Source organism: Vipera ursinii (genome assembly GCF_947247035.1).
Source record: "Vipera ursinii genome assembly, chromosome: 17".
In the NCBI taxonomy this organism is placed as follows: domain Eukaryota; kingdom Metazoa; phylum Chordata; class Lepidosauria; order Squamata; family Viperidae; genus Vipera; species Vipera ursinii.
Window position 1 is genome coordinate 5786321 of NC_139530.1, and position 21846 is coordinate 5808166.

Genomic DNA, 21846 nt, shown 5'->3' on the forward strand with positions numbered 1-21846 from the left:
GGCTAAGGAATTCTGGGAGTTCAAATCCACAAGTCTTAAAGCAGACATGCTGGCTAGGGAATTCTGGGAGCTCAAAACCACCAGTCTTAAAGCAGCCAAGCTGGCCGGGGAATTTTGGGGGTTGAAGTCCAGAAGTCTTTAAAGCAGCCATGCTGGCTAAGGAATTCTGGGAGTTCAAATCCACAAGTCTTAAAGCAGCCATGCTGGCTAGGGAATTCTGGGAGTTCAAATCCACAAGTCTTAAAGCGGCTGGGGAATTCTGGGAGTTCAAATCCACCAGTGTTAAAGCAGCCACACTGGCCGGGGAATTCTGGGGATTGAAGTCCAGAAGTCTTTAAAGCAGCCATGCTGGCTAAGGAATTCTGGGAGTTCAAATCCACAAGTCTTAAAGCAGCCATGCTGGCTAGGGAATTCAAGGAGTTCAAATCACAAGTCTTAAAGCAGCCATGCTGGCCAGGGAATTCTGGGAGTTCAAATCCACAAGTCTTAAAGCCAAGCTGGCCGGGGAATTCTGGGGGTTGAAGTCCAGAAGTATTTAAAGCAGCCATGCTGGCTAAGGAACTCTGGGAGTTCAAATCCACAAGTCTTAAAGCAGCCATGCTGGCTAGGGAATTCTGGGAGTTCAAATCTACCAGTCTTAGAGCAGCCACGCTGGCGGGGGAATTCTGGGGGGGTTGAAGTCCACAAGCCTTTAACGTGGCCAAGCTTGGCCACCCCTTGCTTTACTGGACTCTTGCCTCTTTTGTCATTCGTTCTCCGTCTTCCACAGCCATTTTTTTTTTAAAAAGTCACGGGTCTTAAGAAAAAAAATTAACAAACGCACCTCCCGTTCTGGGTGCTTTTCTCCTCTCCGCCCAGGGGGAGGAAGAAGGCTGCTGGGAGCGCCACGGGTGGACGCTGGGCTTTACTCACCGGTAAATGTGCAGGGTCAGGCAGTGGGCCTGCCAACGCACGGAGGAGGAGTTGGACTCCAGCAGGAAGCAGCGCAGGAACTGAATCAGCGTCTCCTTGTCGGCAAATTTGTTCAGCTGGTTCACCAGAGCCGTGCAGAGCTGGTCTTCCTGGCTGCCCGAAGCGCCGTCTCCTGCGGGAAGAGTCGGGGGGGGAGGGGGCTCAGCCGCGGCCCCCGCCAGCGCCCGCCAACCTTTCGGAGGGCTGCGGGGCAGGCGGGTGGCAAAAGGGCAGCCCCAGGCCGCCCAGCCTCACCCTCTCGCTCCTTCTCCTTGTCTTCTTTCTTGCTCTTCTTAGTGGAGGATTTGCTCTGCCCGGACGGCTGGCCCGTGCTGGACCCTCCGGGGGGGGCCGAGGCGGACGTGCCCGAGGAGCTGGCCGAAGCCGCCCCAGACAGGACCTTGCTGCCACACAGGGCGCAGGAGAGCAGCTGCAGGAGGACCGGCGAGACGCCCTCGTCCACCAGGAAGCTGACTTGCAGGAGGAAATAGAGGACCGCTGGAGGAAGAAGAAGGGGAGGAGGAGGAGGAAGAGAAGAGGAAGGCCGGTTTTACTTCCACGTTCACCGTCAAGCACCCTCAAACTGATTTCCGCAAGAGGCTGTGGCCAAGCGGGAGCTCAGAGGCAGGGAGGAGCCAGCAAACAAGGCTGAAGGGGGCAGCGTCAGGCTTTTGAGGGTCCGACAAGGAGACCCTCAGGGGCCAGCTGCCCAGGGAACTAGGAATCTTTTACCCTTCCTGGCCCCTCCCCTCCATCAGACACCCCCCCCCTCCGAGCCAAGAGGCAAAAGAAGAGCACGGGGCTCCGGCTGGACCCGCTGGGGCAGGGCCACGACTCCTTCCTGAGGGACTTACAGTCGTCTTTGATGCAGAATTTTTGCCAGTTGACCGTGCGCTGCGTGGCAATTTCGGCACAGGCCTTCAGGTGCTCCATCTGGAAGGGGCACAAGGAGGGCGGGGAGAAGGGGGAGGAAGGGGAGGAGGAGGAGGAGGAGGAGCAGAAGAAGAAGAAAAAGAAAGAAAAGAAAGAGAAGAAAGAAGAAGAAAAAGAAGAAGGGGGAAGAGGAGGAGAAGGAGGAGAAGGAAAAGGAGGAGGAGGAGGAGAAGAAGAAAGAGGAGGAGGAGAAGAAGAAAGAGGAGGAGGAGGAAGAGAAGAAGAAAAAGAAGAGAAGGAGGAAGAAGAAGAGAAGATAAGAAAGAAGGGAGAAGAAAGAGGAGAAGGAGAAAGAAGGAAGAAGGAGAAGAAGAAGAAAGAGGAGGAGGAGGAGGAGGAGAAGAAGAAGAGGAGGAGGAGAAAAAGAAGAAGTAGAAGAAGAAGAAGAGGAGAAGAGGAGGAAGATGAGAAGAAGAAGAAGAAGAAGAAGAAGAAGAAGAAGAAGAAGAAGAAGAAGAAGGAGGAGGAGGAGGAGGAGGAGGAGGAGGAGGAGGAGGAGGAGGAGGAGGAAGAAGAAGAAGAGGAAGAGGCGGGAGGAGGAGGAGGAGAAAAAAAGATGAAGAAGAAGAAGAAGAAGAAGAAGAAGAAGAAGAAGAAGAAGAAGAAGAAGAAGAAGAAGAAGAAGAAGAAGAAGAAGAAGAAGAAATTTTTTGAGGAACATCTGCAAAGGCCAGATGTTTGTTTCACCAACTGGCACCCAGGGATCTTCAAATATTGAGATAAAAACTGGGGTTCCCAAGAAACCACTGTGTAATTTATGCCAAGTCCAGTCCTTGCTGGCTTATCACTCTGGACCATACAAGGCGGCTGATAGTTTTCCCAACTTTTGAGCTTATGGCCAGATCCTTACAGAATCTGCAGGCCAGGAGATGAAAGCAGCAAACCCAGAGGTGTGTTCACACCAGAGAGGGTAGGCCCTGAGGTTGCAGAATTCCTCAAGATGCTTCGGCCAAACTCCAAAGGCAGGCACACATGCACACACACACACACACACACACACACACACACAGAGCTTCCCCGCTTACCAAGCTGATGAGGGTGTCATACTGCAGGGCGGAGCCGGAGCTGGCGGTGACCACGCTGGCCCTCAGGAAGATGCCTTGTTCCTCCAGCAGCTTCTTGATCCCCGGACGTGGGAATCCAGGGTGTGCAGGTCCCGCAGCTGCCGGTACTTCTCCTTGGAGCCACAGATGAAAAGCAGCAGTTTGCGCACCTGGCGCCGCACGTAGGGGGTCTGCTGGATCATCAGGTACTGAAAAGGAAGGAGAGGAGGCGGTGGAAGCTTCCCCCAAAACCTGCTTTCTGGGGGAAAGGTGCTTTTAGCTGGAGAATGGGCCAACTCACGAAGGCAGAGGGCCCCAACCTTTGGGGCACCAGGGACCGGTTCCGTGGAGAGAGGTTTTTCCGCGGACCGGAGGGTGCATGGTTTTGTGTGCTGCCTGCATCCCGCGGACGGGGGCTATGCTCGTTTGTGCGGACCGGTTGCTGGCGTGCCGCAGCCCGGTACCAGTCCACGGCCTGGGTGGTTGGGGTTGGGGACCCCTGCGCTAAGGGACAATTCAATGGTTCGATCCAACTGTTTAAAACAATTTTAAAAACGTTTTAATTTCTGCCATTCACATTTCCTTTGGCCTTTTCTTTCACCATTTTTCTTCGATATTAATCTCACTTTTGTCCCGTGGCAAGTGATCCCGGGATGAGTTGTCCGTTGTGAGTTGGCTGTGGCGAGTTGTTGTAGACTGTGTGTGTGTGTGTGTGTGTGTGTGTGTGTGAGAGAGAGAGAGAGAGAGAGAGAGAGAGAGAGAGAGGGAGGGAGGGAGAGAGAGAGAGAAACTGCCGGCCCATGGGCCGGATGGATGCGTCGTGGCGAAACCGCGCCCACCCCATTGCCGGCAATGGCAAAAAAAAAGTCGCGATATGTCACGTGACGTTGCAAGTGTCAGGAAATCGCAACCATTTTACTTTTTGGCTTCCGTTGTGCTTTTTTCCGCTGTTTGAGATATTCAGGTGTAGAAGGGGTGGGGTGGGGTGGAAATGCTGCAGCGTTTTCAGCTAGCCACACAATTGCAGCTGTGTATGAACTCAAGGTCAATGTTAGGTTCAAAAGCTTTGGCGGGTTGAGAAGTTGGGAGGAGAGAGAGAGAGAGACTGCAGTTTTTTTGGGATAATTGTTGAATGTGATTTATAACAACCTTTCTCGGGGAGGGGGGGAGGGCAATTAAAACCTGTTGCTTTGTATCTGGGGGGAGGGAACTTGAGTCTTGGGTTCAACTGTGTCAGTGCTGATACTTTGCTTCCTGAATAAAATGTTCTTTAAGGAAGAAATCTTTGCCTTGAAGCTCTGTTAATTGGTTTCATCTCTCGGAACCATGACGGCCAGTTTGACACCCCTTTACGGAGGCGTAAGGAGGAAAAAAAGGGGGGATCTTTTCCTTTCCTGGACCTTCAGTTAACGACTTCCCCACCTACCAGCCCCACTGGGGGTACGTCCCACCCACCCCGCCAGCCCTGTGAAGCGGGGCAGAAGCTATTGAGCGGCTTCTGGACCCTCGCCCGCCAGCGGGTCAACGCCGGGAGAGAAGGACCAACCTCGGACAAGAAGTAGAACCACGAGTGGTCGAAGACGGGGGCCGGGATGCGGGAGTTGGTGTCGGCGATCTTCTTGATCTGGTACGGCAGGCGCAGGACCATCTCCGTCAGCAGCTGGGTGTAGGCCTCAAAGACGTCGGCCGCGTGGCCCTGCGGAGCAACGGGAAGAGGGAGCTCAGAACCAGAACTTGCAAATTTCCCTCGGCGCTTCGGAGGAGACGCCCTTCCTTGCTCTCCAAGGAGCTGAAAGCCAGAAGAGCTTGTACACCTAGATCTCTGTGGAGGTTCTCCGCCATCCAGGTTGTCCCAAGATGCTTTTTCACGAGGCGACTGGACTTTTGCTTTTTCTTCCAAGACGTGTCGCTTCTCGTCCAAGAAGCCTCTTCAGCTCTGACTTGAGTGGTGGGGAAACAGAAGGATTTCCTCAGGGGGACGCAGACCAACCTCCCAAGTGGCCTCAACGACTCTCTAAAAGGATGCAAACGACCGGCTCTCTACAAGGAGTATAAATCCTCCCATTCCCCCACCGTCCGGTCAGAGCTGAAGAAGCTTCCTGGAGGAGAAGCGAAATGTCTTCAAAGAGGGGGGGAAAAGCAAGTCCAGTGTACGACACAAATCCTTTCATCAGTTCCAAGAAGGCTCTGCACCCATTTGTACCGCTCAGGTGACCCGGAGTACGCAGACAAACCACCAAGTGGCCTCAACGACTCTCCAAAAGGATGCAATCTATCAACTCTCTACAAGGAGTATAAATCCTTCCATTCCCCCACCGTTCGGTCAGAGCTGAAGAAGCTTCCTGGATGAGAAGAGAAACGTCTTCAAAGAAAAACAAAGCCCCCGTTGCCTCCTGAAAAAGCACCTGTGGGGCTTATAAACCTAGATTTAAACGGGATGCTCAAGGCTGATAAACCTGGATTTAAAACCAGCTTTTGGACCGTCGTATTATGCCAGATCCAAATCTTATTGCTCCTGAAGAATGTCAACTGCGCTCCAAACCCAAACTAGTGGTGATCCTCAACTTACAACTGTTCGCTTAGTGTTACAACGCCACTGGAAAAAAAGTGACTTTTATGGTCGTTGCAGCATCCCCCACGGTCGCAGGATTTACATCCGGATGCTTGACAATTGACTCGCAGTTATGACAGCATCCCGGGGTCACCCGATCACGTTTTCGCGACCTTTCTGACAAGCAACGTCAATGGGGGGGGGGGAAGCTGGGTTCGCTTAACGACCGGGTTGCTAACTTAACCAAGAAGTGATTCGCTTAACGACTGTAGTAAAATGGGGCAAAATGCACTGATCAAATGTCTCCTTAGCAACATAAAAGTTTGGGCTCAACTGTGGTGGCAAGTCGAGGATTATCTGTACACAGCCAACCAAATATGAGCTAAAAATTACAGCAGGGGTGCTCAGCGTTGGCAACTTTTAAGACTCGTGGAGTTCAACACCCAGAATTCCCCAGCCAACACAGGGGGAATTCTGGGAATTGAAGTCCACGAGTCTTAAAGTTGCCAACGTTGAACACCTCTGACTTAAGAGGTTGGAGGGAAGAAGCATTTTTATTAGGACATTTGTATATTTCTTTCCTTTTAACAAAAAGCTTTTAAATACGTGTGTGTGTCTGTCTGTCTGTGTGTTTTGTGTGTGTGTGTGTGTGTGTGTGTGTGTGTGTGTGTGTGTACAACCACAGCTTTGGCGCACTGTCAACAACCCCAGGAAAGACAAAAGCACCCAAGGGGGAGACTTCTGAAGTAGCGTGGTTCCTTTTTAATTTAATTTAATTTTTTTGCCCTTCCTTCTTCCTTCTCAACGCTTCGGCTGAGTTTTTGCTCTTTTACTTCTGCTGGGGAGATGAATGTTAAATGACAGGCAACCCAATAAAAACTGAATAAGAAGCTGGGATTTTTGCCCCGGGGTTAAAAAAAAAAAAAGTGGAGGGGAAAGAAAATAAAGGAATAAGGAATAAGCTACCCCGCATCCCTCACCACTCTTTAATATCAACCTCTTCCTACAGCTGGGAAGGGAGGGAGGGCAGAAGAGAGAGAAAGAGGAAAAATGTGAAAACAGCAAGCGCCTTTGAAAGAAAGGAATAAAAGGGATTTAAAATCGCAAGCGTCACTGCAGGCCATAAGAATTTTTAGCTGGCTCTATTCTTCCAGAAAACAGCACCCGAACATTTAATTCGGCTTATTCCATTGTGAATTACGAGTGCAGGGGGAAAACACACACACACACACACACACACACACTGAAACTGCACTGCCAGACCTCAGGAATAAAAAAAAGGCTCCGCGGTAGTTAAAGTAGGGCAAGATCTGCTTTTAGGGGGGCCTGACCAAAGGCTGGGTTTATAATGCTTGCTTGCGAGACTCCCCAAAACTCTGTTCGTGTAAAGCAGGCCCTAACCCTCCCCAAAGGAAAGGACAACTTTAGCAGCTGTGACAATCCAACCTCTCCTCTCCTTAATTCAGCTTCAGCAACTAAGCCTAACCCCGATTCCAAGATCCACCTGGGCCATACTGTTCTAAGAACGCTATTTAGCCTGCTTTAAACCATCAAACGTTTTGCTGTTTGAACAGGGCCGCCGCCACCCCCCCCCAAAAAAAAGGTCGAATTTGAGACCGAAGAATAAAGAAAGCCCAGGATAGGAACGCAGGATTGCAGGCTAACTCTGCATTCCCACCGCCAGGAGTTCGGCTCAAGGGCTGACGCAGCCTTCCATCCTTCGCAGGTTTGTAAAATGAGGACCCCAGATTGTTGGGGGTCAACAAGCTGACTCTGTAAACCGGTTAGAGAGAGCTGTAAAACATTGTGAAGCGGTATATAAGTCTAAGGGCTACTGCTATCTTCCTTCCTTCCTTCCTTCCTTCCTTCCTTCCTTCCTTCCTTCCTTCCTTCCTTCCTTCCTTCCTTCCTTCCTTCCTTCCTTCCTTCCTTCCCAATGGTTAGAATGCAGTACTGCAGGCTGACTCTACCCACAGCCAGCAGTTCGATCCTTCCATCCTTCCGAGCTGATAAAATGAGGACCCAGATTGTTGGGGGTCAAGAAGCCGACTCTGTAAACCGCTGAGAGAGAGAGCTGTAAAACATTGTGAAGCGGTATATAAGTCTAAGGGCTACTGCTATCTATCTATCTATCTATCTATCTATCTATCTATCTATCTATCTATCTATCTATCTATCTTCCTTCCTTCCTTCCTTCCTTCATTCCCAATGGTTAGAATGCAGTACTGCAGGCTGACTCTACCCACAGCCAGCAGTTCGATCCTTCCATCCTTCCGAGTTGATAAAATGAGGACCCAGATTGTTGGGGGTCAATAAGCCGACTCTGTAAACCGCTGAGAGAGAGCTGTGAAACATTGTGAAGCGGTATATAAGTCTAAGGGCTACTGCTATCTATCTATCTATCTTCCTTCCTTCCTTCCTTCCTTCCTTCCTTCCTTCCTTCCTTCCTTCCTTCCTTCCTTCCTTCCCTCCTTCCCAATGGTTAGAATGCAGTACTGCAGGCTGACTCTACCCACAGCCAGCAGTTCGATCCTTCCATCCTTCCGAGTTGATAAAATGAGGACCCAGATTGTTGGGGGTCAACAAGCCGACTCTGTAAACCGCTGAGAGAGCGAGCTGTAAAACATTGTGAAGCGGTATATAAGTCTAAGGGCTATTGCTATCTATCTTCCTTCCTTCCTTCTTTCCTTCCTTCCCAATGGTTAGAATGCAGTACTGCAGGCTGACTCTACCCACAGCCAGCAGTTTGATCCTTCCATCCTTCCGAGTTGATAAGATGAGGACCCAGATTGTTTGGGGGTCAACAGGCTGATTCTGTAAACCTGCACAGAGAGGGCTGTAAAAGCACTGTGAAATGATATATAAGTCTAAACACTATTGCTATCTTTGTCCTTCCTTCCTTCCTTCCTTCCTTCCTTCCTTCCTTCCTTCCTTCCTTCCTTCCTTCCTTCCTTCCTTCCCTTCCCTTCCCTTCCCTTCCCTTCCCTTCCAGTGGTTAAAATGCAGCACTGAAGGCTGACTCTGCCCACAGCCAGGAGTTCGATCCTGACCGGCTCAAGCTCGACTCAGCCTTCCATCCTTCTGAGATCCGTAAAATGAGGACCCAGATTGTTTGCGGGGGGGGGAAGGCAACAGGCCGATTCTGTAAACCGCTTAGAGAGGAGCTGCAAAGCCCTGGGAAGCGGGGATACGCGTCTAAGCGCTACTGCGTATGCTCCCGTGTTCCTAATTCCTCAAAATCCGAAGTTCTGTCAACTCCTTTAAGAGGATTTTTATTTTTTTTGGATCAGATCCCGGAAAGGAAAGGTTAGGCCCCCAATCAATGTGCTGAACGCTGGGGGATTCTGGGAGTCGTAGTCCACGCCTCTCAAAAGAGGCCGAGAGAAACACCAGGCGAGAGGCGCATTCCTCTGGGCCGGGGGGGACACTTTGCCACCGCACACTCGCCTTGACGTATTGTCGCAGGAAGAAGGGACTCATGTCGGGAGGAGAGGAGCTGGTGTGGGGCTTCAGCAGCTGGCTGGCGGGGACGGGCTCCTCGTCGTTCTGCTGGTTCTTCCAGTAGTCCAGGAGGGACTTCAGCACGTGAAGGCAATAGTCCACGGCTCCGGAGCTCAGCAAAGCCGCCGCCGTGGCACTGGAAATCAGCGAGGACGACTGCGGGAGACACAAGAGAGCAATGAGGGACCCCAGCGCTCTTCTCTTCCCTCGGCGGACCAGAAGGCCCAGCAGCAGGAAACGAAAACCAGAGGCTCAGCAGCCAGGAGCCCAAATCTCCAGCCCGGCCGCTCAGCTTCTGGGGTTGCTGATACGAGAGGAATGGAAGCCTGGAGAATAAAACCTATGAAGAACGGTTGCAGGATTGGGGTTTGGCTGGTCTAGACCGGGGGTGGGGGGTAGGCCACCTTGGCTCTTGGATGACTGGTGGACTTCAACTCCCAGAATTCCTGAGCCAGCCGCGCTGAGGGGAAAGGGAGAGGTTTCCAAGCTGAGCCAGGCTGGCTCAGGAATTCTGGGAGTTGAAGTCCGCGAGTCACGAAGGGGCCATAGTTCCCCCACGCAGGCTCAGGAATTCTGGGAGTTGAAGTCCACGAGTCATGAAGGAGCAAAGGTTGCCTACCCCTTGCCTAGGCCGCTTCATGACTGGTGGACTTCAACTCCCAGAATTCCTGAGCCAGCCACGCTGAGGGGAAAGGGGGAGGTTTCCAAGCTGAGCCAGGAATTCTGGGAGTTGAAGTCCACGAGTCAGCAAAGAGCCAAGGTTGCCTACCCCTGCACCAGCCAAAAGACAAGGCAGCCAGGATCCCGCCTTGGGGTGTGTGTGTGTGTTTCCCTCTCCTTCCTTCTCAAGGGTTTCCGACCGCTGGGCAGGGAAATGGCCCCTTCTCTGCCCAAGCCTCTGCCAGGCCAGTGGAAGCCTGAGCCTCAGCCAAGAAGGCCCAAGCAGGGACTCCTCTCTGGCGCCAATGCCACCTCCCTCAGGGACAAAGGCACGGGGGTAGCAGATGACCACATACAAGAACACTAGCAGAAACCCAAAGGTTTCCCCAGCGATCCGTGACCTTGAACCCAGGACCTTCCGCAGAGCACGGGGCAGGGATGCCCCTATCAGCCTGGCACGGCCAGGCGACGCAAGAACACTCATCCAGACCATGGCGGGGGGCTCCGTGGCCTGAAGCCCCCCAGGAGTCCAAGCAACCTGGAGGGAGAATGAAGGGGTTCCAAGGCACGGAGGGGGTGGCTACAGGCCCTGAGTCCAAATGGCCCCCAGAAGAGCCAGAGAACGGGGGTCCCGGAGGGCCTGGGGGTGTGTGGGGGGAATGCCACCCCACTCCTGCTGGGTCTGGGCCCTTCCTGGCCTTTGATAATTCTTTGAAAAGAGCCCTTTACAGGAGCCTTTACTCTTTGGAAGGAGGCTTAGCACAAAAGAGGCAGGAGGAGGGGGGGGGAAAGAGGCAAAACGGCAATCAGCTCTGGAGTCTAATCTCCCCTCGACACACATGCCGGTGGGCACCGAGCAGAGGATTAAGAGGAGGAGGAGGAGGAGGAGGAGGAGAGGGGGGACTCCAGCCTTTTTCATTTGCCTCCCCTTCAAACGGAGGAGCCTCTCCTGCCTTCCTCTGGAATTCGGCCAGTTGCGCCAACGACGAGGGAGGGAGTCCGCGGCGCTTTTGAAGAGATGCCGGGAGACGCCCCGCGCCAGCCCGGCTTCCCTCGCCCCCACTGGTCATCGGCACTTTTGACAGGTTTTGAAAAGACGCCCCCCACCCCCTTGCTTCTTCCGCTCTTGGGAGGAAAAAGGGAGAGGGGGGAGGAAAAAAAAGAGGCCGCGCGAGCCCCAAGTGTAAATAAAACCATTAGAGAAAGCCCTCCTAAACCCAAACGAAGCCCCCAGCCCGTAAGCTCATTAAAATGCAACGCCTTCCCGCTTCCATTTTTAACCTCTCGCGCTTTTGTAATATTAATATGCTTTCCTCCACATGCGCCTCTGCCAGCGCTTCCCTCCTTAGCGTTGCGCCGTTTAGCAACGGAATCCGCTTAGCCCTTTTGAAACACGGCAGATAGCGCGGCGTTTCGGCCCTCCCGACAATCGCATTTGCAAATACACCCCACCCCTCTTTTTTGAACCGCGGAGGATCGGTGGTCGAAAGCCGAAGCGTCTGCAATCAGGAAAGGGGGCGAGGAGGGGTGAATTGGGGAGGGGTGAAAAAAAAACACAGCCCTTCCTTTCTGACCGACACGGAGCTGCGCAGAGGCGCCTGGGGCAGGGCGCCCCACCCCCCAAGCGGGACACGTTCCGCACGTACCTCGCAAATGGAAGATTTCGAACCGGACTTGGTCCGGGACATGAAGACGCTCAAGAGCCTCATGATCACCAGGTGGACTTCGTTGAGGGCGGAGCGTTCGTTTTTCTTGGACACGTCCTGCGAGGGAGAGGAAGGGAGGAAAGAAAAAGGAAAGGGCTAAGACAGGGGTCCCCAACCCCACCCTCGGGCCGTGGACCGGTACCGGGCCGCGGCATGCCAGCAACCGGTCTGCGCAAACAAGCAAAGCCCCGTCCGTGGGATGCAGGCAGCACGCAACACCACGTGCCCTCCGGTCCGTGGAAAAACCTCTCTCCACAGAACCGGTAGTCCCTGGTACCCCAAAGGTTGGGGGTCTCTGGGCTAAGGGGACCGAGGGCTGGCCATCTGGTCCGAACCCTTGCCCGAGGGGAAAAAAGCACCTGTATCATCCTGAGCCCCTGAATTAGGATTGGCGCACAAGTGCAGACCTATCTCTGATAACACCCCACCCCCCCGACACACACACACACACACACAAGCAATTGCAAATACTTCGTGTATTTTTCAAAGTTGGCACTACGGCCTACCGATCTGAGTGACCTCGTTACGAGGCGGGCAGCAAATAAATTAAAATATATGCAATTAAATAAACAATTAGCCACCACCGGCCCCTTGGTTCTCCCTCGAGTGACTGCTGCCCTCTGGTGGCCAGCAGGTGGAGGGGGCTTCCCGGCTGGGCCTGCAAAAGTGGCATTTCCCCCACAGCTCTGATTTAGGATGATTCTTGATGAGTATTAGGATGATGGCTTCTCCCCTTGAGGAGTTTCCATATCCTAAGTCACAGGTCTGACTCAGGATGGAAGCTCGCGGAGGAGAGAAGCGACCTGGAGTTAAGGAGCAGCTTCCTAACAGTGAGGACAATTAGCCATAGTTCCCCCGTGCTGGCTGAGGAAGTTGAAGTTGGGAGTTGAAGTCCACAAGTCATGTAGGGGTCACAGTTCCCCCATGCTGGCTGAGGAATTCTGGGAGTTGAAGTCCACAAGTCATGTAGGGGTCACAGTTCCCCCATGCTGGCTGAGGAATTCTGGGAGTTGAAGTCCGCGAGTCATGAAGGGGCCGTAGTTTCCCCCACGCTGGCTGAGGAATTCTGGGAGTTGAAGTCCACGAGTCATGAAGGGGCCATAGTTTCCCCCACGCTGGCTGAGGAATTCTGGGAGTTGAAGTCCACAAGTCATGTAGGGGTCACAGTTCCCCCACGCTGGCTGAGGAATTCTGGGAGTTGAAGTCTGCGAGTCATGAAGGGGTCACAGTTCCCCCACGCTGGCTGAGGAATTCTGGAGTTGAAGTCCGCGAGTCATGAAGGGGTCACAGTTCCCCCACGCTGGCTGAGGAATTCTGGGAGTTGAAGTCCACGAGTCACGAAGGGGCCATAGTTTCCCCCATGCTGGCTGAGGAATTCTGGGAATTGAAGTCCACGAGTCCTAAAAGGGCCAGGTTTGAAGACCCCTGGTGTAGGGGTCTCCTGCCTGAGCAGGGGGTTGGACTAGAAGGCCTCCCAAGGTCCCTTCCAGCTCTATTCTGGTTGATAGCTTAGAGTTTTAAGGGGGAGCCACTGTCTCTCATAGCATGCCCCAACTACGTTCATGTCTCATCCTGGGGATGTCATATGCAGAAAGGGGTGTGTGTGTGTGTGTGTGTTTCTGTGTGTGTTACCTTCTTCTCCATGCAGAGCTCAGCAATCAACTGGGCGAGGAGGTTGTCCAGAGCGCCTTTGTCTTTTTCTTCGTCGCCATCCAGGTCAGTGGTCAGCATCAGGATCACCTGGGGACAGAAAGCATGGCTGGGGAGGGCGGAGTCCCCCAGGCGTGGTGGAGAGAAGTCTCCACCCCCCAAATAACATGAAACGCATTTGAATAAGAAGACACGAAAGCAGGGTCAGCGAGAGGACGCACAAGGTCTTCCACAGTTCCAGCCTCTTGCTTAGGATACCAGGCAGCTTTAAGGAGAGAAAGTGGGCCTGGCCTTTGAGCACCAGCCCGAGTAAAAGAGGGAGAAAGAGAGAAGAAAAGCACAAAGGGAGGAAAAGGTCCGGCATCCACGCGCCATACGGATCACAAAGATGGCGGGGGTGTGGGGAGAGAGACAGACCCACCTGCATGTAGGGGATGGCCCGGACGCCGCCGACGTTCCTCAGCTGGGGGAGGGTTTGCAGCAGCCGTTCCAGCAGCATCAGCCGGACCATGTGCAACCTGGAGAAAGGAAGGAAGGAAGGAAGGAAGGAAGGAAGGAAGGAAGAAAGAAAGAAAGAAAGAAAGAAAGAAAGAAAGAAAGAAAGAAAGAAAGAAAGAAAGAAAGAAAGAAAGAAAGAAAGAAGTGGGGAAGGAAGGAACTAAGGAAGGAAGGAAGGAAGGAAGGAAGGAAGGATGGATGGAAGGAAGGAAGGAAGAGAAGAAAGAAGTGGGGAAGGAAGGAAGGAAGGAACGGAAAGAAAGAAGTGGGGAAGGAAGGAGGGAAGAAAGAAAAGAGAAAGGAAGGAAGGAAGGAAGAAGGGGGGAAGGAAGGAGAGAGAGAGAGAGGGAAAGAGAGAGAGAGAAGGAGAGAGGGAGAGAGAGGGAGAGAGAGAGAGCTTGTGAGTGCTGGCTGCAAAACCACGCTCCGGCAACTGAGCAAGCACGAATTGTGTTCCCCTTTTTAGCCCAAAGCCACGTCCACAGGAAAGGCTATCTGGGATTTCTGATTGGCCCTGAGGAAGAGGAAGGGCCTAACCACTGCAACCACGGTCCCCTCCCCACGAACTTTCCCTTTCCCACCTCTGACTTCCTCAGCCCTTTCTCTCCTCCCCTTCCCCAGGCTCGGGGTCGCCCTGCTGCCGTGTGACTCGCAGCCGTTGCCGTCTCCCCCAGGACCGGGACGTGCGAAGGAGTCCCCGCAGCCTTGGGGTGCCCCCCCAGACCCCCCCAGCCAGGAGAGAGCTCTTGCCTGTTGCTGGCGTGGACGTCCGCTTCGCCTTCGCCCTCGCCTTCAGAGCCCTCGCCCTCCTGCTGCCCCGTGGCGGTGCTGATGGCCCCCGTGCTGGAGCTGATGCTCCCGGGCCCCGCCGGATGGCCCTCGGCCGCCGTGTCTCCGTAGGCGCTGCTGCGGCCGGACACTGCAAGGGGGGAGCCAGGTGGGTGAGCCCCGCCAGGCCCGGACCGGAGAGGCCAACGCTCCCCCCAAAGGGAAGGGGGAAAGCCAGAGGGGGCGATTACCGCTGTGCTCGCCGGCCACGGAGTCCACCGCGCTGCCCCCGCTCTCGGAGCCCACGCTGCCCCCGTGGTCGGCCGGGGAGGTGCGGAGCGTGGAGCCGTCGGTGGCGGCCGTGCTGCCTTCGTCGTCGGAGGCTGGAGCTAGGAGGGTAAAGAGAGCTGTTACGAGTAAACACACGGCCTCTGAGCAAGTCGAGCGGGGCCGGCCCACAGCATGGCGGCCCCGGAGAAACGAAGGCTGGGGGGGGGCTTCGTAGCCCTTTCGAAATCCCCTTCAAACACTAAACCCGGTGTGTGTGTGTGTGGGGGGGTGTCCGTTCAAACTGGAGGCCACAAGGACTCTCTTGCGGTCAAGGCAGGGTTGATTAAGCCCACCCCACCCCCGTTCCCACGCCTCCGCCCATCCCAGGGTCCGGATTTCACCCCCTGTGCGTTACCTGACGCCGTGGTGTCCGAGAGGGTCCCGGCGTCCAGAGAAGAAGAGCTGGGGGCCTGTCCGGACAACCCCAGGCTCTGCAGGCCGAGCGCGCTGCTGCTGCTGCCTGGGGGGGGGGGGAAGGAAGGGTAGGTGGGAGAAATCAGCTCCAGGGTTAGAGGAGGAACCCACCAGCTAGTCTCCATTTTTCTTTTCCCCCCCCACCCCCGTATCCAGGATCCCCCGCATTCTCCTGGCCTTGCCCGTAGGAGGCCCCCCCTACCCCCACCCCCGTTGCTGCCTGCCTCTTCTCACCCTGCTGGTCCTGTTGCAGGCTCAAGGCAATAGCCAGCTCGACCATGGTTTCGTCGTCGGCGTCGGGGGGGATGTCCAGCATGGGGGGGAAGCCCTCGGCCCCAGCCAGGAGAGCCTCCAGGGGGGACGGGTTCCCGTTGTTCACGTTGTCGGCCGTTTCCAGCACCATCGATTCGGGCTAAGAGCGTGAGAGGTGCCAAACAGCAAGGGCCCTTAGACTTATATGCCGCTTCATGGGGCTTTGCAGCCCCCTCTAAGCGGTTTACAGAGCCAGCCGGTTGCTCCCACCCCCGCCCCGACTATCTGAGTCCTCGTTTGACCGATCTCGGAAGGCTGAGTCGACCTTGAGCCGGTCAGGATCGAACTCCTGGCTGTGGGCAGAGTCAGCCTGCAATGCTGCATTCTAACCACTGCACCACCACAGCTTCCTTCCTTGCTTCTCCTTATTTCGCTTCTTTCTCATTTTTTTTCCTTCCTTCCTTCCTTCCTTCCTTCCCTTCCTTTTGAAGCAGTAAGACTTATATACCGCTTCAAAGTATTTGCAGCCCTCTCTAAGCGGTTTACAGAGTCAGTCTGTTGCCCCCCCCCCCAGCAATCTGGGTCCTCATTTTACCGACCTTGGAAGGACGGAAGGCTGAGTCGACCTTGAGCCGGTCAGGATCGAACTCCTGGCTGTGGGCAGTGAGTTAGCCTGCAGTGCTGCCTTCTAACCAAGCTCAAGGCTCAAACATTTTGGCCTGATGCAATAGACACCCCTAGGCCCCTATTATACCTCTGGGGCAGGGGTAGGCAACCTTGGGTCTTTTATGATTCGTGGACTTCAACTCCCAGAATTCCTCAGCCAGCCATGCTGAGAGGAAAGGGAGAGGTTTCCAAGCTAAGCCGTCCTGGCTCAGGAATTCTGGGAGTTGAAGTCCACGAGTCATAAAAGAGCCGAGGTTGCCTACCCCTACTCTGGGGGAACTATACCCTTGGACCCACCCACCCCCCTCCAATTTAGATTTAAGACCCACATCCCAAAGAAGCATCCTGATGCCCCACTTCCTCTCCAGGCCGAGCGGCTGGCCCAGCCTGCCTTTGCCAGCAAGACACTCACCACCATTTCAAAGTCTCCATGGTCCACCTCGTTTTGCTCCTGGCTCTCCTGCCGAATGTCCTCCCCGCTGGGCAGGCCGGGGGTCTGCAGTTTGTCATCGGCATCGTCATCATCATAATCGTCTTTGTCACCTGGATGTTTAAAAAAAAAAGAGAGAGAGAAAAGTCCTGCTAAGTCCAGCCAGGTGCATCGCAGACGAAGCCGAGAGAGCACGAGAGAGAGAGAGAGCGCACGAGAAAAGGAGAGAGCATGAGAGAGAGAGCGCACAAGAGAGCATGAGAGAAAGAGAGAAGAAAGAAGGAGAAAGAGAAGGAGGAGAAGAAGAAAGAGAAGAAGAAAGAGGAGGAGGAGAAGAAGAAAGAGAAGGAGGAGGAGGAGGAGAAGAAAGAGGAGGAAGAGAAGAAAAAGAAGAAAGAAAGAAAGAAAGAAAGAAAGAAAGAAAGAAAGAAAGAAAGAAAGAAAGAAAAAGAAAGGAAGGAAAGAAAGAAAGAAAGAAAGAAAGAAAGAAAGAAAGAAAGAAAGAAAGGAAGGAAGGAAGAAAAAAAGAAAGAAAGAAAGAAAGAAAAAAAGAAAGAAAGAAAGAAAGAAAGAAAGAAAGAGAAAGAAAGGAAGGAAGGAAGGAAGGAAGGAAGGAAAGAAAGAAAGAAAGAAAGAAAGAAAGGAAGGAAGGAAGGAAGAAAGAAAGAAAGAAAGAAAGAAAGAAAGAAAGAAAGAAAGAAAGAAAGAAAGAAGGAAAGAAAGGAAGAAAGAAAGAAAGAAAGAAAGAAAGAAAGAAAGAAAGAAAGAAAGAAAGAAAGAAAGAAAGAAAGAGAAAAAACCTCTCCGGTCCCACCCAGTGGGGATGTGGCCCACCCGAGCATGGAGAGATGCTCCTGGGGTCTCCTCGGAGGGCAGACGTCTCCAGGGTTGACGCACCCTCGGGGCTCTTCCGCCGAGGTGTCGCTTGCCCGTACCCCGGTGTGGCCAATGCAGAGGCCAAAAAGAGCGCCCCCCCTTACCCATGGGGGTGTTGCTTCGAGGAGAGGAGGGCAAGGTCACGTGCCTCCGCTTGTTCCGGGGCCTCAGCACCCGGATCAGCGCTTGCTTGCAGGAGAAGCTCACCGCCGGATCCTGGAAAGCAAGCGACAAAGAGCAAACTGTCGGGAGGAACCAACTCCCAAGGGACCGGCCGGAGACTCTCTGCCAGGAAAGCTCCAGGGTCGCAGCCCTGCGGAGGGACGTTCCGGCTGCATTCGCACACGGTTCAGACCTAGCTAACTTGGTTTATGTTCGCTGATGCCGGGCAGCAGAAGTAGCCGGCGTCTTCCTCGCCGGGACTGTCACGTTTCCGACGTGTGGGCTTTTCAAGTGACTCTGCGGCATTCTTTACCTTAAAAGTCCTTTATTTAGCCTAATACACCGGCAAACGCTTGCTTCGAAGGAAGCTGGAATCTGAAACCTCCGCCGCCTCGCACAATATATTAAACCGCAATTCTCCACCTTTCTAATTTTGTCATTAACCATATTCTCCAATTCATTTAAAGAATCAAGTTTCCCAACCCGCTGAGTTCTTATCTTCTTTAGTTAGAGATGGCCTTGAAGGTGCAATCTTCCTCGTCCCCCCTCCCATCCTTAAACTCAATCTCTTAAAGCCATGCACAAGTTTAACAGATGAAATGGCTGCTTCTTCGTCTCTTGTCAAGCCAGGACATTCGACGTTAGCAGCGTTGACAGGGACAGCAGAGGGCAAGGGCTAAGGAGCGAGCCAAGCATACATCCAGCCCAGATTGCCACCTATCCTTTTGGCTGGGGATTATGGGAGCTGACAGCCAGCATGAGTCTGAGCCAGGCAGCCAGGGGAGCGACTAGCGGAGAGCGCCGAGTTCTCTGCCCTTCCGCTGCTCCAGGAGGAGGAGGAGGAGGAGGAGCAGCTCTCTCCTCCCACAGTGGGACTGTGACGAGGCTGCCGATTCCTACGAGGTTGGGGTGCAACAGCCGAGGGTGCAAGAGACCAGCCAGGCCCCTCCTGCAGCCGCTCCCTCTAGGGCAGGGTTAGGCAACCTCGGCTCTTTTATGACTCATGGACTTCAACTCCCAGAATTCCTGAGTCAGCTCAGGAATTCTGGGAGTTGAAGTCCATGAGTCATAAAAGAGCCGAGGTTGCCTACCCCTGCTCTAGGGCACAGCTCCCCCACCCCTGCTCCGTGGACCAGCACCGGTCCACACCACGCCAGAAACCGGCCCGTTGCAAACAAGCCCTCCGTGGGATGCAGGCAGGCAAGTACGCGGGAACCAGGCCCGCTCTACTCCGTGGGGAAAAAACCCCTCTCCACGAAACCGGTCCCTGGGGCCCAAAAGGTTGGGGGGGGCGCTGCTCTAGGGTCCTCAGTCAGGGGGTGGGTGGGGAAATCACGCGCTGTCCTTCCGCAAAGACACACGGGCTGCCCTGGAACCAGCCCCAGGCGAGCCGTGAAGCCACGTACCGGGCACAGCAGCATCTGCGTGTAGATTTTGGAGGCGGCATCGATGCAGTCCAGCTCGCAGATGCAATAGCCGTGGAGGATGTCGACCAGGGCGCTGACCGTGGCCTCGACGTGGGTCAGGCCTGTGGCAGAGAGGAAGCGGAAGGGAAGCTCAGAGAGGCTGGGAGCCTCGGATGCGAATGGACAGAAGCCCTTGCTGCTCAGGGGGGGGGCGAGACAAGGTGTGGGGGGAGAGGAAGGAGGAATAGGGGAGGGGAGGGAAGGAAGAATGGGCGAAGGGAGGGAGGGGGAGAGGAAGGACGGGGAGGGAGAAGGAAGGAAACAGAGAGAAGGAAGGAACGAGGGAGGAAGAAAGGGGGAACGGAGGGAGAGAGGGGGAGAGGAAGGAAGGGAGGGAGAAGGAAACAGAGAAGGAAGGAAGGAAGGGAGGGAGGGAAGAATGGGGAAGGGAGGGAGGGGGAGAGGAAGGACAGGGAGGGAGAAGGAAGGAAACAGAGAGAAGGAAGGAAGGAGGGAGGAAGAAAGGGGGAAGGGAGGGAGGGAGAAGGAAGGAAACAGAGAGGAAGGAAGGAAGGAGGGAGGGAGGAGGAAAAAACAGAGGGAGGGGGAGAGGGAGGGGGAGAGGAAGGGAGGGAGGGAGAAGGAAGGAAACAGAAGGAAGGAGGGAGGGAGGGAGGGAAGAATGGGGGAGGGAGGAGAAGGAAGGAAACAGAGAGGAAGGAAGGAAGGAGGGAGGGAGGGAGGGAGGGAGAAGGAAAAAAACAGAGGAAGAAAGGGAGGGAGGGTAGGGAGGAAGGAAGGAGGGAGGGAGGAAAAGGAAGGAAACAGAGAGAAGGAAAGGAAGGAAGGAGGGAGGGAGAGATCAGCTCAAGGAAGGCGGCACCCACCTGGCAGGCAAGCAGGTGCCAGGAAGGCATTCTTGGGTTTTGAGGCGTGAAGTTTCCAGAAATGGTTGACCAGCTGGGTAACGAAAGTGCACCCTTCTCCTTCCAGGGCCTTCGTACCCTCCTGCCATTCTTCGCCACTTTCTGAAAAATTCAGGAAAGCTTTTTAGCTCAGCAGCTGCATCCCGCCCCCCCAAAAGCCACACCCTGTTTGCAAAAAAAGCAAAAACCAAACCCCAACCCGGGAAGAGAAAAAGCTGGCTGCGTGGGCTGTGCACCAGTCGTCAAGCAGAGGACGGCGCTTTGCCTACCCACGTCCAGAGACGGGAACTTCGACTCGGTGAAATGGACCAGATTGTTCGGCCGCATGATGGCGATGGAGCGGGCCGTGATGACCAGCCTCTGGAACACCTCCGGTTCCATGTCCTTCCCTTCTTTGTTCGAGGTGGCGAGGTACTGGATGGCTTTGCTCAGGAGGGCCTGATCCTGCAGAGACGGGAGGCGCCAAAGGAAAGAGCTGAATCCGAGTCACGCTCAGGTCCGCCACGGATCAGGGCTCTTCCAACTCGGCCCTTGGGACGACTTGTGGACTTCAACTCCCAGAATTCCTCAGCCGGGCACGCGTGAAGTCCACAGGTCATCCAAGGGCCACGTTAGAAGAGCCCGGGCCTAATGCTTTTGCGCGGGAACTTCAGATCCTGCCCGCTTTCTCGGCAATCACTGTCTCTCCATAAAAGCTCCTTTTGTGGAAAGGCTGCCCGCTTCAAGAGCTGAACGTTCTTGAGGGAAGGGCTGAGGCCAGGCCTCCCTCACAAGGCTGTGCTCACCTGATGCCACAACACCAGTGCCCTGGAGGAGTTGGGGTGTGTGTGTGTGTGTGTGTGTGTGTGTCCAGCAGGGTTGCTCTCTCCTTTTCCCTGGAGGAGTTGTGGGGTGTGTGTGTGTGTGTGTGTCTCTGTGTGTGTGTGTGTGTGTGTGTGTCCAGCAGGGTTGCTCTCTCCTTTTCCCTGGAGGAGTTGTGGGGTGTGTGTGTGTGTGTGTGTCTCTGTGTGTGTGTGTGTGTGTGTGTGTGTCCAGCAGGGGTGCTCTCTCCTTTTCCCTGGAGGAGTTGTGGTGTATGTGTGTGTGTGTGTGTCCAGCAGGGGTGCTCTCTCCTTTTCCCTGGAGGAGTTGTGGGGTGTGTCTGTGTGTGTCTGTGTGTGTGTGTGTGTGTCCAGCAGGGGTGCTCTCTCCTTTTCCCTGGAGGAGTTGTGGGGTGTGTGTGTGTGTGTTTGTGTGTGTGTGTGTGTGTGTGTGTGTGTGTGTCCAGCAGGGGTGCTCTCTCCTTTTGCCTGGAGGAGTTGGTGTTGGTGTGTGTGTGTGTGTGTCCGTGTCCAGCAGGGGTGCTCTCTCCTATTCCCTGGAGTTGTGGTGTGTGTGTGTGTGTGTGTTTGTGTGTGTCTGTGTCCAGCAGGGGTGCTCTCTCCTTTTCCCTGGAGGAGTTGGGGTGTTGGGGTGTGTGTTTGTGTGTGTGTGTGTCCAGCAGGGGTGCTCTCTCCTTTTCCCTGGAGTTGTGGTGTGTGTGTGTGTGTGTGTTTGTGTGTGTGTCCGTGTCCAGCAGGGGTGCTCTCTCCTTTTCCCTGGAGGAGTTGGTGTGTGTGTGTGTGTCCAGCAGGGGTGCTCTCTCCTTTTCCCTGGAGGAGTTGGGGTGTGTATGTGTGAGTGTGTGTGTATGTGTGTGTGTCTTTCTGGACCCATGACCCTTCATCCGGAAGGAGGCCGAAAGGCCTTCGTTCCCCGCAGCCGCATGCGGAAACCGAGGCGAGACTCCCCAAACGCCCCTGGGACTCTCGCAGGACGTCAAACGGAAGGATCCGGGGACGCCGCGCCGGGAAGGAAGGAAGTCGGCTTTGCCTACCTTGTGATTGTGGTAAGCCGAGCGGCTGGTGTGGAGGCTGGCCAGGAGGCTCTTGGTCTGCTGCTGGACGCTGGAAGGGGCCGGTGTGGAGAGAAGCATGGTGGCCAACTCCTGGGTGGCGGCCTTGGTTTTCTCCTGCGGGCAAACCAGCTCAAGTCAGGCTGCGCTTGCTTTGGGGGTGGGGAAGCCCCCCAAATACACACACACACACACAAGAGAAGGGAGAATGCCACGGCCTGCTCAGACCCATGTGTGTGTGCGTGTGTAT

General features: G+C 54.5%; 1 protein-coding gene across 1 annotated transcript in view; it reads right to left on the bottom strand.

Annotated features, from left to right (window-relative positions):
• Positions 1-21846, bottom strand: part of UBR4 (ubiquitin protein ligase E3 component n-recognin 4) — a gene marked incomplete at its 5' end in the record, with an annotated part of 94000 nt that overhangs the window by 35462 nt on the left and 36692 nt on the right. The window contains 21 exon segments of the mRNA XM_083375656.1: positions 633-651; positions 913-1084; positions 1207-1449; positions 1806-1884; positions 2910-3007; positions 3010-3136; positions 4474-4623; positions 8926-9135; positions 11286-11402; positions 12978-13085; positions 13417-13513; positions 14244-14412; positions 14513-14650; positions 14947-15051; positions 15240-15417; positions 16336-16466; positions 17334-17445; positions 18798-18919; positions 19685-19825; positions 19993-20167; positions 21579-21713. Coding sequence (XP_083231782.1) covers positions 633-651; positions 913-1084; positions 1207-1449; positions 1806-1884; positions 2910-3007; positions 3010-3136; positions 4474-4623; positions 8926-9135; positions 11286-11402; positions 12978-13085; positions 13417-13513; positions 14244-14412; positions 14513-14650; positions 14947-15051; positions 15240-15417; positions 16336-16466; positions 17334-17445; positions 18798-18919; positions 19685-19825; positions 19993-20167; positions 21579-21713 — 2826 coding nt within the window.